The sequence below is a fragment of the Dromaius novaehollandiae genome, chromosome 5 (assembly GCF_036370855.1).
Source record: "Dromaius novaehollandiae isolate bDroNov1 chromosome 5, bDroNov1.hap1, whole genome shotgun sequence".
NCBI lineage: Eukaryota > Metazoa > Chordata > Aves > Casuariiformes > Dromaiidae > Dromaius > Dromaius novaehollandiae.
In genome coordinates this window covers 55502404-55520082 of record NC_088102.1, presented here as the reverse complement: position 1 = coordinate 55520082, position 17679 = coordinate 55502404, and the positions used below count along the sequence as shown (strand labels likewise).

Genomic DNA, 17679 nt, shown 5'->3' with positions numbered 1-17679 from the left:
CCCCCATCCAGCCAGCCTGAGAAAAATAGCAGCAGCGCTAAGGTCTAAGTGCACACAGCGCCTTCCTACCTCGGTCTACGCATTTTTTTTCCCTCCCCCTAGAAGTGAACTGGATTAAAAAAAAAAAAATCTCATAGCTGGATAGCCTTCCTTTTTTATTATTTGTCATTGATAAGCTACAAAACCATCTTTGCTGTCGGGGAACTAATCAGTTCAGAGCAACTGGTACAGAAACCCAGCGTCCTTCTACCAGACAACGATCTATTGGATGCCATGTCCAACTTCATAGCTCCAGAAATCGAAAAGTTTGCGCCTTGGGACTATGTTGTTTTTGCAGCACTATTTTTAGTATCTGCTAGCATTGGAGTCTTTTTTGCAATTAAAGAGAGGAAAAAGAAAAGTTCAAAGGAATTTTTGGTGGGCGGCAGGCAGATGACATGCGGACCAATAGCCTTCTCTCTCACATCCAGCTTCATGTCAGCGGTAACAGTTCTGGGGACACCATCAGAAGTTTATCGCTATGGGGCATCCTTCATTCTTTTCTTTCTTTCCTATACGCTTGTCATCATCTTTACTTCTGAACTTTTTGTACCTGTATTTTACAGATCTGGCATCACAAGTACTTATGAGGTAAGTAAAAAAGACATTATTATATCATAAAAATTAGTTTATCAAGTCTATTGCTACTTCTAGAGAAAATCTATGGCAGAAGACTTTTTCTGCAATAGTTTACAAAAGAAACGTATCAATACATGAATTATTTTTTAGAAACAAGTTGATTATGCAAGCTAGTTATTTGTATTTCATAAGCTGCTGACACAAATAAAGGATCGGAGGTGCTGCTGTGCACACATAGCAACGAAAAGATAAAGTTTACAGAGTAGTACAAAATATGTGATGGAAAATAATTAAAGTGCCTGCTAGATGCTTTTGGTCTCAGATAAGTTTTTCACTCCGTTTTAGAGCATGGTTATTAAAGAGGGACTTTAGGAACAAAACTCAGGATCTAATTTCAAACTTGGTCTAGATCTGGGGATTTGGGCCAGTTACTGTAAAAGTGGAACGCATTATTTTCTTCATATGAGAGCTCATCAGCTCGAGAAGAAAAACAACCAACCAACTGTCCCCGGTAGCTGCATTGTTGTTAGAGGGGCACAGCCGGCATCACCCGCGCATCGTAGGAGCACCGGGCAGCTTTCAGACATCTGGGGCTTCCGTTTAGCCACTTGAACCAGCTGCTCCAGCTGTGGTGGTTCCGGTTTGCGGGCAGTTTCCTGGAAGGGAGCGCGGGGCGAGTAGAGCCCCGCCAAGGAGCCAGTGGTTCCCGGTAGCGGAGGTTGCTCACGCTCTCAGAAACCCAGCGCCAAGGAGGAGCTTCACAACTCCGCCTGGGTACTGGGAAATATTTCAGTTGTAGGCTAGGAAAAATTAAAACTGACCATCTATTCCAGCTGTCAGAAGTAACCGAATTTTCTAGCTGGTTTAGATGCAAGATCAGAGAATGAATCACTTATTTTAGCTACTGAAAATTTCATTGCAGTCAGAGGATCCCTTCAAGCATGCCTGAAAGATGACTTTGCCGACTTCATGAGTTGTTTTTAAAAACAGATCAGGTTATGTGAATAAGTTACTTATATTGTGGCAAACTGTGAGACTTACCAAGCAAGAAGTAAGGAAGATAAACATGAACAAAATTAATAAGAAAGAAACTATATTCGAAGTACTATGCCTAAAGTCTTCTAAAAGAAAACCCATGCAGTTTGTATGTGGTGTCTGCAATGGGGTGCACTGCCCAAGGGAAACTCATGGGGTCAAAGGTGGCTTGTGGTTAGCAGTGTAGATCTAATTTTTGGTCAGTTCTGCAGAGACACTTCAGGTGGTGACTCAGTCCTAAGACCTGGAGCACCTGCTCTACCATGGCTGTGGCCACTGTGGAAGTCCAACTATCCCAATGCTCTAGGAGATGAGCTCAGGTCTCCTATTTGTACAGTCAGATTAAACCTCAAAAATGAAGTACAAGTTTCTTTTCCATGAAGCCTCTGGGCTCTTTCAGTTATTCCCAATACAAAACAGGCGTTGAATACAGCAGCCCAATGCATAATTTCAAGTACATTCCACTGATTAGAAGATTTCTCAGATGTAATTATCTCTACCAGTAAGAATAATCATGCGCCCTGGTTTATTAGTCATAGCAGTAGTGTCGGCTGTCTGTAATTGCAGTCGGGAAGCAAGCTGCTACTCAGGGCAAACAGGAGGTTAATAGCTGTGTCACAGCTGCTACTTGTGCAATTTACTGCATCTCCTGTTTTTCCTAGTATTTGGAGTTAAGATTTAACAAAGTGGTCCGTTTTGCTGCAACGCTGATCTACATCCTGCAGACGGTAAGACATTGCCTATTTTTTCAAGATAATTTCATTTAACATTTATTTTGAAGCACTCACCTCAGACTCAACTCCCCCTGCCCAAAAGCTGTTTTAATTTTTTCCCCCTTAATTTTTCCAGTTGGACTGTAAATGTTAAGAAAGCGGTTGCTTTCCTACCTCCTAGCTTCTCCCTACTTACAGTTAAAAAAAGTTTCACTGTTGTTGCCTGTGACATTTGGACACAGTACTGCACTTGCACAGCTTCTCACATTCTTGGCCTCGTATTTCCCTGAAGTCTCTCTCCTTCCAAGAAAATTGAGCTTTTTTTTTAATTTTTAATTTTTTTTGGTGAGAGAACCTACAAAAGCTGCACTGGGCACATTTACGTCCGTGGCTTGCTGGCTACCTCCCCGGGGTGAAGCTCTCCCATGGGAGGCAGCGCAGTCCCGCGACGCTCCCGCTGGTGGGTTTGCTCCTGGCAGAGGTGGGACGCGGACAGGCAGCACCCGCCCAGGTGCCTCCCAGGAGGCCAGAGGGAGTCGGGCAGGACACGACTGTGACTCCTTGGAGAGCTGCCCTGAGCGGTGGTGCCACGAGGACAGAGCCTGACACCTAAGGGGACAGAAATCACTGCTTGACATTTATAGACTGCATTTATAGACTGCTCTGCATTGCCGTCAAATGCTGACTAGCCGGTCCACACCCCCATGCGTGCAAATGAAAAATAGTACTGCTCTTGGCTCACGGGCAATGAAGCTGAGCAAGCAGACATCAGCTTTACTTGCCCGAAAGCACTTAAGGAGCCAGCCAAGGCACTCTGGTAGACAGCAAATAGCTTTTTGTCTTTTGATTTGAAAGTTCGCCAAGTTTCTCAGAAGATTTTAATTGTGTGTTTGATGGAAAATTTGGAAATTGGAATATTTGTCTTTCTACATTAATTCCATTTAATTAGTTCTAAAAGCTTTAGCAAGAGATTCAAAAGTTTATTTACTTTCAGGTTTTGTTTCCCCCCCCGCCCCAATTCTGTCACAACACGTGCATGAAAGGCATTGAGTTAACTACTCTAAGAGGGATTAAAAGGAACCAGGGAAGATTAATTTCCAAGAGCCAATGTGAGTTATTTCTGCATCTCTGTCTGTGTTTTACTGAAGCTCTTCTCTCTGTTTGAGTAGTACAGTCTGGACATCTAATCATCTTAGCAATGGGTGAAATAAGAAATACGCAGATAGACAGTGTTGGCTTAACCCCATCTGAAAGGAATCAAACGAAGGATTTTGATTTCATAAAGGCCAAAAAAGAAACCCGTATATGGTACAGTCTGATCTAAGTTTTACAGAGCCTCTAGCTCTGGTGCTTTGCTCTGAGCTGCTCTCTGAACAGAAGCCTTATCACTGGGCACTCACAGACATGGTTTTTCCATGAACTTTTTTCTCCTGCAGATCCTTTACACTGGAATAGTGGTTTATGCTCCATCACTGGCTCTCAACCAAGGTGAGTTTCCAGGCCAAACTACATAGTTACCCCAAATAACTGATGCAGAGGAAAGCAAGCAAGAAGGCTACAAAAAAATCCTCAGCAGATCCGTAGGAAGGTTTTTGCCCTCGCCTAGTAGTTCTGCATTTCTGATGCTCCAGGTCTTTCCCTCACAGGAGTACTGTAGCACGACTCTAGCATTTGCTCTTCTGTTTCAGTCACAGCCCAAAAGAGTTAGCAATGAACAATTTCTCAACTTCCTGACAAAGTTCATGGTACAGGCAGCGACCCAAGACCGCGCTCCGTACTTTGGTTCCTTCCTACCCCCTTTGCCTTATGCTGCCAGCACCGTTAATGCTCATGTGACAGAGCTGAGATTTCTCTGTCTGAAAGTATTGGTGACTGCCTGGCTGCCCATAGACGTGCAAGAGAGCAGGGGATGCTCCGCGCCTCTGCGGCGGCAGGGAGCAGTTTCCCTTATGGGCTGACACCTGCAGGTGCCCTACAGGTGCTAGGGAGTTTTGTTCAGGCAGTGATGCCATCTTTCAGGTAAGGCGGAGGACCAGGCCCTGGGGGCAGTGGTTATGTTTAAAGATCCTATCGCATTTTCGACCCAACGTCTCATTTACGTTCCCCTGGGCATAACTCTGTTTCCTGCAGCTGGAGTTGAATGCTGTCCTGCTCTCTGCACACTTCTTTATTCGGCCTTTGAAGACCAGGAACACAGCATCTGCCATAATAGCTGGGGTTAATACATTTACAGCTATACAACATAAGGAATCAACATAAGCCCCAAAAGTAACCGGTTTCCCTAAAATTGATCAGGAAGAGATTTGGAGGCTCTTTTCATAGTCCATCATCTGAGTCTCATCTGGTTTGTCTCATCTCACTGGTATTCACCTTGCACAGAGCTGAGCTCCCTTCCTCTGGAGCTAGGCTGCCTTTTATGCAGCAGTTGTTCAGAAGGACACATCCATTATTAAGCCAAACTAATTTTGCTACTAAGACAGCTTCTACAAATAATATTGCCCTTACAAATTAAGCCTCATGGGAGAGATTTCAATATGAGCAGAACTGAATCTTGCGTAGAGACTTTATGAAGCAAAATGAGCATGCAAAATTGTTTTAGTGCAGTCAGCACAGTTCCAAGGTTAAACTGTCCCTAGTTTCAGAGAACAGAACTTTGCTTTTTTATTCCCCTCCCCCTTAGGATTCAGTGGAAATCTCCTAAGAACTTGGTTCCTCTGAAATTTATAATTGGCAGAACACAAAATCTTTCAGCAGAAGGAAATCCTGGACATGAAACAGAAAGAAAGCATTGCTCATCAAATGATATCCCATAAGAATGATGTTTTTTTCTTAGTGTAATTATTTTGCTTATGAACTACTTTTCCACCCTTGAAAGGTAGTTAATCCGAATTTGCAAGAAAGCTACAACGCAAAACAGCATTCAGCAGTGTTAAGAACCTTGAATAATCCAGCAGAACCAACAGACACAAAAGATTAAAATTAATAATTACTTCCATCCTACTAAGGGTAATAGATAGCTTTTTTCTCACTATCCTTTTGCTAACCATTTGGTTTTCTTTGATTTCACAGTCACTGGATTTGATCTCTGGGGTTCTGTAGCTGCAACAGGAGTTGTCTGCACTTTCTACTGCACTTTGGTATGTAACAGGCGTCAGTGAACAGCTGAACACAGATTGTTGATGCAACCATCCGTTGTACCTGAAAGGCTGTAACAGGAGTGAGGCTTCTAAACATGGTCCGAGGGACTGAAGTTTGCACTACTAGGACACAGAGATAAGTTTCTTTCAGATCCTGAAGTATAAAGATAAATCTCCTGGGGGTGGGAAACCCACCTTTATTTCCTCCCAGATACTCCACCATATATCTCAAGGTTTAAGTCAGACAGCTTGAGGCAGAGTCCAGACATGCTGGTGAAAACCCTCCCTCACTCTAGTACATCTTTTGAGAAGATACTTCTCATCTTTTGCAAGGTATAGATGGAAAAACATAGCTGTGAAAGAGAGGTGTCTGGTGTCACCCCAGATCAAGAACAGTGTGATAAGACGTAGGAAGCACACCTAACAGGGCTTCCAGGGAGCTTTACTACCGAGTAAAGCTGGTCAGCTCCTGAGATCAGGTGTACTTTTTCCTTTTATTGTACTCAAACAACAGGAAGGAAGATGAGAACATAGAGTTTCTGTTTGTTTTAGGGAGGACTAAAAGCTGTTGTCTGGACAGATGCCTTTCAAATGATCGTCATGGTGGCTGGCTTCGCAACGGTTTTGATCCGGGGGACTATTCTGAACGGTGGCCCGACCAGCATCTGGCAACGCGCCTCTGAAGGATCACGACTAAACATATTTGAGTGAGAAAAACAAATGCTGTGGATTTTTTCTTCTGGGGCATTTACTGTTTAGAAATACTCTCACCACACCAAAAATATTCAAGCTTGTTATATATTATGAATGAACAACTGATTCAGAAATCTTCCCCCCCCCCCCCCCCCTTCTCCCTTCAGCTCTTGGGAACGTGGTAGACCTTGCAGAACTTCACTTCCTCCTTCTATTACCCTTTTTTAAGGGATCAAAGCCCAACTGAACTGAAAGGGAGCTTTGCATATTTTTCTTTGCCTGGCTCCTAATGCAGCACAATTACTCCTTCCAATAGTATATTTATTTCATTCTCCATCTATAACACTGACACTTTATTTTAAATCCCCTCACCATAGCTGCTAGCAGTGCACCAATGCACTGGGATAACACTGCTCTGGCTGTCTGTCACAGCGACTGACAAGTTCACTGATCAAGGCAAGTCACTGACAAACACTAGCAGGAAAATCAAGTGTCACGTGTTATACATATCAAGATTAACAGAGTTGTAAAGAAGACAGAAAGAGGAACTTTAATTATACTGGTTAGAATTACTGAGTAATGAAATTTCATTAAAGAAACAACAGCCACAAAAAAAACACGGCAGCTGAAGCCATTTCTTGAAATAGAAATAATATATGGTGGTGATATAACTAAGAGCATTCAGGGAATTTTTAGATTTTAATATTTGGCTTTCTCCCTTGCTGAGGTTCATAGATATGGTGGCTTGTAAGTCTGTTGGTGTGATATGAAAGAGATTTGAAATTTGAGCATTATAAGCCTTATGAATATGAATCATTTTAATTACCTATTCTTGTGTTTGTATCTGCATGATATACATTTATCCTGATTTGATAACAACAGGATGCAGTATAAAAGTATAAAACAAACAAAAAAACACCCCCCTCCCCCAAATGTTATCTGTATGGTAAAACTGTGTTACCAATGCAGCAATTCTGATTGTAATATAATAGACCAGACACTCCTAAGAGATCAGCTAGCTCTTACTATATAAATGTGTGTTTAAATAAGTGAACTGAATTGCTTCTCTGTCTCCCTTCCAGCTTCGATGTGGATCCTTTAAGGCGACACACCTTTTGGACAATCGTCATCGGGGGAGCTTTCACGTGGCTGGGACTCTACGGAGTCAACCAGTCCACAATACAGAGATGCATTTCTTGCAAATCAGAAAAGCATGCAAAACTGTAAGTTATTTTAAACTTTAAACTATTCTAGCAACCAAACATACTGACATGGACTTACACTAGCAGCCTGTCAGTTAGGCTAAATAAAAATAGGGATCCCATTGGGTCCACTAGAAGGCCACTAGAAAGATTTGCAGAGTTTTGTCCTGACAATTTTACTCCCTCTGACTCTAAATGACATAAGTAAATAAATAAAGAAAAATAAATAAAGAGTTACCTATCTAACTCTTACAGTTTATTAATTCAGGGTCAGGCTGCCAAACTAGTTTTTGGAAGCAGGGTATGGAAAAGTCATCTACATAGAAGAAGTGCTGTCTATAGCATTCCCGGAAAAACATTCTTTTCCGGAGTTGTATTTATGTTGTATTTTATTAAAATTCATTATTGTTTTCACAGGGTACTACAGGAGAGGGCACCATCTCAATAAAACAAGATCAAATACCCAACAGAAAATAATTATAATCCACGGAAATGAAATTGGTGAAACTCCACAATATAGACATATAGGTCTCCAGCCCACTAGCTTAAGTTCAGCATTAGTATGCACATAAGCAGAGGCACAATTTATCAAATGACCAGACTTCAGGTGCCTTACGCTTATTGCTTGCTTACGCGGTTAAAATGTAAGATGACAATTTTTTCCTTCTTCAAAGACTTTTAAAAACCCTTAAGCACTTTTAAACACACTAGTTGTGATCATATTCATTTTTCTTAAGTTTTGACGGATTACATGAATTGACCCTGTAAAAATTCCATCTCTGAAAATGTTTGGGAGTCACAACAGGAAGAACATCAGTGGTACTAAGCCCAAAAAGCCTTTCGAGCCCCGGCAGTACCGTATTGAACTGGAACCGGCTCCAGCGAAACAGCTGGAATTAGCTTTCACTGAAGTTAATAGCATTTTGCTGCACATTGTTTCTTACCCTGGGGAGACATTTAAGAAGTTATAACCTAGCTTTGATTAAGGCCTCTTTCAAAACAGTTCCAAATAAGAAACCAGGAACAGCTTTTCCACATACATCTTGTATTAAATAGGATCTCTCTCTCTTTCTTTCTAGGGCACTTTACCTCAATTTATTGGGACTTTGGATAGTCCTGGTGTGCGCAGTATTTTCTGGTTTGGTGATGTATTCGCATTATAAGGACTGTGACCCTTGGACTGCTCGTTTCATTTCAGCACCTGATCAGGTACGGACGGAGATTAAGTGCTGTTTTGGGCTCAGACGTAGCATGTATAAACACCACCTACATTTAGTGGGAAACTGCGTGTCCTTTCAGCTCCGCAGGGGCTGAAGCGGTTGCTGGATGAGGGCTAGGCTATGTCCATTCTGGCACTCCGCTAGTATTGGTGCGATTGAGGAGTTCTGCAAAATGACACCGCTCTCTCAGAATCTGAGATATCTTGCTAGTTGCAACAAAACCAGAGTTTTGCGGCATGGTCAGGAGCAGCAGCTCTTCTCCCTCGACCCAAAAAACCTCAGCTAACTTCCTGTGTCGCTCTTGTGTTTCTTTTACCCCAGCTTATGCCCTATTTTGTTATGGACATTTTTTCTTCGATGCCGGGAGTGCCGGGACTATTTGTCGCCTGTGCGTTCAGCGGAACACTAAGGTCCGTCAACCCGAAACGACACTTCAGCTACGTGCCGCTGATTTTCCGAACACCCAGAGTGGGGTCAGGATGTGAAATACTAAGAAATGCATGACCGTTCTTCTTAGCACGTTCGGGGTGGGGGGGGGGGGGGGCAGAAGGCAGTAGTGCTGTGCTGCATTACTTTATATTCATGGCAAAGTCTAGCTCCACTTCACCAATCTTTTTTCCCCAAATGCACTATCAACACAAATGAAAAGGTAAAAAAACCTGAAGAAATATCAGTTCTCTCTTTTCTTAAAAAGCTCTGCTTCTGTAAATAACTTCGGAGCTGTTCAGAATGAAATTGCTTCTATTTAACCCGATTGCCATAACACCATAGTTAGAGAGCTTGTTAGCAAGTCTGTCTGTACATGAACACAGAATAAGATTTGGAAATAAGAAGCCCACCAAGAAGAGTTTTAGGAGCCGTGTTCTGCAGGGTGGTGCTACAGAGTATTGTAGTTTCTATTTTCTACAGGCCAAACATCAATACTTCCTGGGACATTAGAGACAGAGAGATTTAAGTTCACAGTGGCATTAGACATAGAATAGAGGCAGAGACAGTCCAATAGGCTATCTCAAAATGCTCTCATCTGGAGAAAGAGTAAGGCAAGCAAGAACTATCAACAGAGGAAAAACACACACACAAAAGCCCCTGGCTGCTCCTGGAAGGAGACTAAGAGAACAGAATAAAGGGAATTGAGTACCAAATATTTTGCTATCGGTCTTGATGCTGCAAGATCCTACTTGCTAAATATTTTAATCAGATTGCATAACTCACCTAGCTGCAAAGACTATCTCTATTTCAAACTATTTATTTTCTACTTTTTTTTTTTTTTTTTTTTTTTTTAGTTGTGAGAGAAAGCAGAGTAGGCATTTTGTGGCAGTACAGTGCACTCAGTAAGCTCTGCTGCATCTAGCAGCAAGTCACCCCCTTGAGACAGGTGCTGACCCTCTCCAGTGTGTAAATTCAGAAACATCACAAAAGTCAGAGCCATAATCCTGCGAATCCAAAGATTATTTTTCTTGTTACTGATGCTTCAGATTCTTTCACAGAACTGAGAGAGAAAATTGGAAATCAGGAGCATTAGCTATATATGCTTCAACCTCATAGGGATGATAAAGTTACATCCCAAATAATAGTTGCTGTCATATGGTATTCTTATACTGTCCATAAGGTATTATAAATTCACAAACCGGACTAGTTCATAACCTCCAGGCAGTCTTTGGAAAGTCTTTCCAAATAAGGCCTCATTTGCTAACACATTTTCAGGAGGAACTGGGTATTGCTAGTGGTCACTCAGCACCCTTTGGCTTGTAACAGGGCAACACCTTTGTCCTGCAGCATCGCAATATTCTGGAGGTCTTTGCAGCTTGAGGGACTGAAGGGTCAGTCAGGACGCGCTGTGAGGGTTTCTGTTACGCCAGCATGAAGCAGGGTCCCTACTAACTGCAGGAGGAACAAAAACCATCCCCACAGCAGCAGCTTCCCTTGTCAGACACAAGAGTTTTCCTCACACTTTTGCTTGGACACATCTTCGTAAGAGCCGGGGACAGAAGTAAGCTGTTATAATTTAACCCTTGCTACCCAAAGACACTAGTTGACTGCCATCCTCAAATTCCCTAAATCCCCAGTGACACCCCTTTCATTCAGAAAGCTACTGTTTAATACTGTAAAACATGTAGTTCTTGATGTTGAACAAGAGGCAGCATTTCTGTATAAATACTTTTTTTCAAGATTATTTTGCTTCATATTTATATCCTTGTTTTCTCCTTTTACAGCACAGTGGCCGCAAGCATTAACGCTTTAGCAACTGTTACTTTTGAAGACTTTGTCAAGAAACGTTTCCCAGACATCTCCGAGAAGACGAGCACATGGGTCAGCAAAGGCTTATGTAGGTACCTCGGGTGGCACGGATTTGTTTAAAGGAAAAGGTCTTCTCCCCCTGCCCCCAGCTGCTACGACTATAGCAGCGAGTAGACCAGGATTTCACGTGGAGCTGTATTGCCTTAAGCTGTCTGCTTGGTCGATGCAGAGAAAGGCAGGTTTCTCTGGGGAGCAAGGCACCAGCCCGTGACCTGAGCCACCCCAGGAAAAGCCTCTCCCCCACCACCCTCATCACGGATACGAGGAGCCAGCAAAGGGCAGGCTCTTCACTTAAGCCCCTCAGCCCAGTAATTACCAGTGGTCGTGAGCTAATTGAACCTGGTTTTAGTCATGCGACAATATGGTTTAATGATATTTGAGTAACCAGAGCTGCCAAGTCTTCACGTTGCAAACCTGGGAAACTCATTAGCAAGCCATGTACTAAACGAACACAGACGATAACGACAGGATCGTGCGCTCTTCCCAACAGCAAAATGAAGGGCTGCATTGCTAGGACTGACTTTGAACTATAAATTAAGCTATAAAAGTTTAAACTATCCTATAGTTAGAGGGCTAAAATAAAGGCGGGGAGGGACAAGGAAGCCCGCTGCTGGCTTGCAGAGGCCTGCACGTTATTTCACGTAGGATGGTGAAAATTTATTCCTCAAGAACAAACTCGCTCCGAGAGCAGTTCGCAACCAGGCAACGTCAGCGCCTATACCACTACTTAAGAAACGCGCTCCCGCCTCCGAAACCTCCATGGGAGCATAACCGCTGGCAAGCACGCGGGACGAGCCTCAGCCCGAGGCTTCGCGGGAGCTGAGCACGGGCACTACTGCCTCGCACAGGAACACACGTGGCTGTCGTGAACGATGGCTACATCGGCGTCCTTTGGGAAGCCCTAGCAACGCTTCTGCTGTGCCGAAAGCACTGGGGAACTCTCTGGAAACCTCTTTATAATGCAAAAACAGTATCAGTGTAGTTATTACTTCTTTAATCTATAGCAGTATTACTACATACTATTACTTTACAGTATTACCAAAAACTTTTCTATTCAAACTTAGAGGGCAGTGTAGGGCAGGGTGTTGAGGTTTTCAGAAAAATTAATCACTAAAAAAGCTGAAACAGACAAATGAAAAACAAAGCAGATGTTGAAACATGAGGAGTCCAAAGTGATCCGAATTTCCAGGACAACTTTACAAGCGCCATAAGATACATCATAACCTCTTACCGACATCTGTAAAGTTCCTGCAAGTGCCAATATCCCCTCTGTGCCTGCAGTTTGCCACTTGCTCCTAGGTCCTGAGTGCAAAAACTAAGAAGTGCCGTTTTTTTCTCCTAAAACAAGCTGTGCCACCACATAAGGGCAGTTCAGTCAGCTTGACTCAGAATTAATGCATAGACAGTACCGTGTACAGCAAAGTGAAAACTGGCATCAAATGAAGAAGAGTATTTTGTATATCCCTGCTGAATTAATTCAGTCAGATCATTCAAAAGTGTTATTTAAAGGTGGAAACAGAGGCGGAAGCATTTCTCCACGAGACACCCTTCGCAAGCTAAATCCACTGCCAAATCCAGTTTTGCAAGAGAAGCGCCGGGACTCGAGGCGGGAGGCTGCCGGGCGGTCGAGGGCCGGCGGCAGCCACCAGAGCCCCGCGCGCGGCCGCGGGGTGCCGGGGTGGCCGGCCTCACGGCGGCTCTCTTGCAGGTGTGCTCTTCGGCGCGCTGTGCACGGCCATGGCGGTGGCCGCCTCGCTGCTCGGGGGCGTCGTGCAGGTACCCGGCCCCCCGCGAGCGCGCGGCGAGCTCTCCAAGACGGGTTTCGCTACGGTCCCCTGTCCCTTCCCCGCGTAACGGTGCTTTCCCTGGGCGCTCGGCTCAGTGGGACGCGCCCACCAGAGCCTCCTCGGTGGCAAGTTCTGGCTTTAGAGCCCAGCGCTCTGCTACAGAGACCTGGGGAAAGCCCGACTACCCCAGCGATTTGCCCAGGCGCTCACGCCCTGCTGCCTCATCTATCAAGATGATTAACCAAAAGCATCCTTAAAAACATTCCTCCCCAGCCACTCGCTTGTGATTGGGATAAAATACTAACTGCAATTCTTTTTTCTCTTTAACCACACAATGAAATTTCCCCTCCATTTGCCACTAAAAAAAAAAAACCACACAATTTAAAAATTAAAAGTGAGAATTGCACAGGCTTTCTCCAGCTCCTGCCTTGAGCTTGTGCCTCTGCCCCGCAGGCCTCCCTCACCATTCACGGGATGTGCGGGGGGCCCATGCTGGGGCTCTTTACCCTGGGAATCATCTTTCCTTGCGTTAACTGGAAGGTAAGAAAAATCCTTATTGTTATCGGAAAGAAAACCTCTTGGTGTTGCCTAGTTTAAACCCCCTCTTTAAGGTTGTGTTGCTTTTCAGATCTAGACTCCAGGCTGTTTTTTTTTTTTTTTTTTTTTTTTTTTTTTTTTTTTTTAAAAAAAAGGATTTAGAGCCTGAGGAGTCCAAGGACAGTTTAGAGGTCCCCATTCACTGTCTGAATTTATCCCATCCGAATTTATCTCTACTGAACAGTAGCATAATTAGAGCCACATTTCAGTGTTTCTTTTTTCTGAGTTGCTTCTCTTATTAAAATAATTAAAGATAGAAGAAAAAAGAAAAGAGCAGGTCAGCCTATGTTCCTGTCGAGGAGCACACAACGCTTCCAGTTGTGCTGCCTTTGCCAAGTCAGGTGAAGCAGAAGACGAGGCCATTGCACGCTGCCCCACGCACGGTCCCATCACCTTTAGCCAGAGAGAAAACCAAACCCCACAACTGTAGTTTTAGTCATTACAGTTTTGTTTCAACTCTGATTGCTAAAGACCAATAAATCACCATGTTTCCTAGTTCAGCCAAGGGAGAATACAACTGAGTTATACTGACACATACCAGGCTCACGTAAGATCATAACCAATAATCACTGTCTATCACCTAATTCACCTTCACAGAGATGCATTTTGGTTATCTCTAACCATCTCTCCTCTATATCCACCCAGGGTGCAATCGGAGGCCTGTTAACCGGGATCACGTTAGCTTTCTGGGTTGCAATCGGCTCTTTTGTTTACCCGGCGCCCTCGGCCAAGGCCATCCCTCTGGACCTGTCCACAGCCAGCTGCGCGGTAGCCAACGGCACCGACACGCTCACCACTGCGGCTCCCACCGTGCCTCCAGCCAGGTATTTTCCCAAGGCCAGGAGACAACGCAGACCTACCTGGTGGGTAACTGCTGTCACGAGCTGCTCTGTCCTCTCCTGCCGTGTTTTCGCAGGCCGCTGCTGGCAGACACCTGGTACTCCCTGTCCTACCTCTACTTCAGTGCCATCGGCTGCCTCGGCTGCGCAGCCGCAGGACTACTTATCAGCTTTGCCACAGGTGGGTTTAATCCCAAATTTGGTTTTGCCCCAGAAGGCAGCTCAGCTGAGCTCCCAGTAACACCAGCAGGAGCTGGTAAAGCAGAGCCACGCTGATGAGCACCCAGCTGGGGTCCTGCTCGCCCGCACCTGCAGCCAAGGTGCTCCAAGCCTGCCTCTGCTTCCCCCATGGAGCGACATACCCTTAATCACTGTTTTGCCCTTTCAGGACCCAGCAAAGGAGAAGATATTCCCCCAATATTAATTAAGCCAGTGTGCAACTTGTTTTGCTTTTGGTCTCAGAGGCTCAAAACTTTATGCTGGTGTGGTGTGCAGCACAGCAGCAAAGATGTGAGTATTGCAAGAGGCCGGGCCAGCCCTGCCCGGCTCTGGGAGAGGCGGTGCGTGTGGGCACGTCTGTGTGCAAGCGTGCGTGCCATGCAGAGACACGATTACACCAAGAAGTTCTCAGCGTTTGTTTCTAAAAATCATGCAAGGGCTGTTTGTAGGAATCACACAGAGGAAATGAGGAGAGTCAAACCTTCCCGCGCTGCTCCAGTCAATAGTAGGTTGCGTATTTTTGCTGTCTGCTAGCGCACAGGGAATCGCAGCCTCTAGGGACAACCAGGGGCCCGTGAGCACGGGGGCTGGCCATCCTCCCCCAACCCCGGCCCAGCCAAAACCAAGGGCGAAACCGCGCTTTACACCCGGGAGGGGAGCCCAGCGCACGGCTGCTCCTCGCGCCCGGCCCGGGTTCCGGCAGTACGTGGCACTGGCACCTTTCCGGCCCTCGTGGGAGGCCACAGCACTTGGTAGCTCATTAACGAGCCACGGTGGACGAGCACCTCCTTTCCTTGCTCCCGTCTCACAGTTGGCCTAGAAACAAACTTGTTCCCTCTTAGAAAAATCTGCTCCGTTTACAGAAGTAAGACAGAGAAATAGGTTTAGAAAAATAAGATAGAGCAAAAAACCCTGTTTTCAGCTGCTTTAGACCAACCTACAAGTATCCTTAAATCTTGAAAGCAATCTTCAGACTACAAGGCTCACCGTGTTCAGTGCTAATGTCGAAAGTGTCTCGCCCCACGCAGGTTGTATTAAACTTGACAGTGGCAGGATGGTTCAGCTGGGAGAGCGCTTGTGCCCCTAGATTTGCTTCAGCGGCTTCATTGGGCTTCTGGGTGTCCAGCAGAGACTCCCTTTAGCACTCCTCTAGAGAAAAGAGAGGATCCCCATGTTAATAGAAGTAGTAAAACAAAACTCATATATGCCTTAATCCCTTTATATTTACTTGAAATGTAAAATAATAACATCAGCCAAGTAGTTGCAATGTGAAACACTGAGGCAAGTATGGATCAGACCAAAAAGAGAATCCATTAAAACGCAGATAAATATGCTCACGAAAAAGCAAATTTAAGTGATTTGAAACACACCCAGAGCACATTTCACAGCTTGTACAGGAACAGAGGAGGTGTGAGAAACTGGTTTTGCTGCTTTTGTTGCTTTTGCCAAAGACTTTCCATGGGGGAATGGGAAAATCAGTGACTGTTGGGGGGACGGGGGCGAACTGTGTGTGTATGGCTGTGGGTCCGAGAATCACTTTACCTAGTCAGCTCTTCAGATTTCTATGGGAAAGGATGTCAAAACTTCAAAACGCAACAAGATACCTTTTAATGAGTATTAAAATGCAGTGAATAGCTCGCTCTTCAAACTCTTGTGGTTTTTTTTTCCATTCTTTTTTTCCAGGTGGACTTTGAAAACAATATGCCTAAAGTTACCACAAAGAAAACTGAAACAGATGACACCTTCCAGAACAAAGTCGAGAAAGAACACCGAAGCCAGTTACCTGGTTACAATCCTGAGGAAAAATCCTACACCAATAGGAGCACAGAATCTCGCCTCTAGAAGCTGAGGGACAAGGGACTTCTAATCAAACTTTATTTCTCCAGCTTCAGAAATGAAGAGCTCTTTTTATTGCGTTTTACCAGCTTGTAGATGACTAACGGAGGCCAATTGCTCTCTATAGCAATAAAGGCAGATTTTTATTTATGACTTTCATGATGGAACTGGGAACTCATAAGACAATGGGTTTTGGAAGTGCTACTATTTCAGAAGAAACGCTTCATGCATATCGTCCTGGGAATTCCTATTAGGAATTAGCTGCAATATACCGATATTGTACTCCCTGCTCAGTAGCTAGTCATTTAAGGGACATGTGCAAAGGTGACCTTTAGATAGAGCAGGACCTCAGGTGACTTTCTAGGGTCTCTCACTAAGGTGAGGTTGTGGAGGGCACGCTCTCCACTGCCTACGGCAGGAGCCGCGGGATGAGGAGGGAGGCTGGGGCAGCTACTCTGGGCCTGTTGTTAGGTATTGCAAAAAGCCTCCGCACAGGGATGTTGTATGGACAGACCGGTCTTTTAAAGACTAATTCGTGCTTGCTTCCTCTGTGGGACTGAGAAACACTCTTCGTAATGACTTACTCTAAGCTATAGGAGAGAGTAACACATTTTACTTTGAATTCAGGATAGTTCTTTACCTGTACTAGTCTTGGACAGACATCCTTTCAGCTTGAAAAGATTATTTTTAGGGACTTTTATTTTGGTTGAATGTTTATATGTCTGGGGTTTTTTGAGCTGCAAAATCCATCTACCTACTCTATGCAATAAAGAAAAAAACCCCCATCCATGTGTCAATGCCACCTAATAGAAAAGCCATCTGAGTTTTGAGAAAAGGCTCATGATTAGGCACGATAATGTCACTAGCCTTGGAAGAATGTGCCTACTCCACTAAAAGCTCCATTTCAGTGAAACACATTTCCTCTGAAACTTGCTAGTTGTAAATCACATTCAACAGGTCTCGTCTTACCTCTCAGCTTGATAAGCTTCTGGATGTAGTTTTTGGGTGAACATCAATGTCTTCGAACAAAACTCACAATTAAATGAAACAGACTAAGTAGGAATATCAAAGACGACTAAGAAAAGTTAGGGAACCAGCTGATACTCAGCTCATAATGCTTTGAAGAGCTGAGCCTTTGCTTTTATTTTACCAGTGACCACCTTTAGGGTGTAGATATAGGTCAGCCTGGTCCTTGAAGTTGCTTCCCTTTTCTGTGCTCATGCCCCATCTCTGGGAACAGCCCCAGGATATTCAATCAGAAAGCAGAAATAACAGGGTGTAAAATAACACTACCTTGCTTGTGAGTGACAGTTTGGCAGCAAACTGACAGACGTCATTTATGTGAATCACTTTTAGGTGACGTTTGCAACCTCCTGAAAGCGTCCATGTCTGGTGGCTGACAGTCAGTCTGTCCTTCGCATGTCTTGCTCTCTGGTCGCACTTCCATGCCCAAGGGGCTGGTCTGGAGAGCTGGAGATTTGCTCG

At 44.5% G+C, this 17679-nt stretch overlaps 2 protein-coding genes across 2 annotated transcripts in view; one reads left to right on the top strand and one right to left on the bottom strand.

The window, feature by feature from the left end:
• Positions 1–17679, bottom strand: part of ANO3 (anoctamin 3) — a 304803-nt gene that overhangs the window by 62342 nt on the left and 224782 nt on the right. Inside the window, exon 29 of the transcript XR_010389446.1 lies at positions 15346–15507. The gene's annotated coding sequence lies outside the window, so the exon portion shown is untranslated. The remainder of the gene's footprint in view (positions 1–15345; positions 15508–17679) is intronic.
• On the top strand, positions 20–16344 carry SLC5A12 (solute carrier family 5 member 12). Its single transcript, XM_026121757.2, has 15 exons — positions 20–630; positions 2316–2381; positions 3803–3854; positions 5436–5503; positions 6056–6210; positions 7279–7419; positions 8478–8607; positions 8940–9028; positions 10832–10944; positions 12625–12692; positions 13157–13243; positions 13946–14124; positions 14217–14320; positions 14528–14649; positions 16042–16344. The coding sequence occupies exons 1-15, from the start codon at positions 274–276 to the stop codon at positions 16198–16200; spliced, it is 1890 nt and encodes a 629-aa protein (XP_025977542.1). The 5' UTR covers positions 20–273; the 3' UTR covers positions 16201–16344.

Excerpts from the sequence above, each read along its gene's own strand:
- SLC5A12 (XM_026121757.2), top strand. The coding sequence starts at position 274 with ATGTCCAACTTCATAGCTCCAGAAATCGAAAAGTTTGCGCCTTGGGAC. Across the intron at positions 3,855-5,435 it reads ATCACTGGCTCTCAACCAAG|TCACTGGATTTGATCTCTGG; the intron begins GTGAGTTTCCAG and ends TTGATTTCACAG. Across the intron at positions 12,693-13,156 it reads TGCTCGGGGGCGTCGTGCAG|GCCTCCCTCACCATTCACGG; the intron begins GTACCCGGCCCC and ends TCTGCCCCGCAG.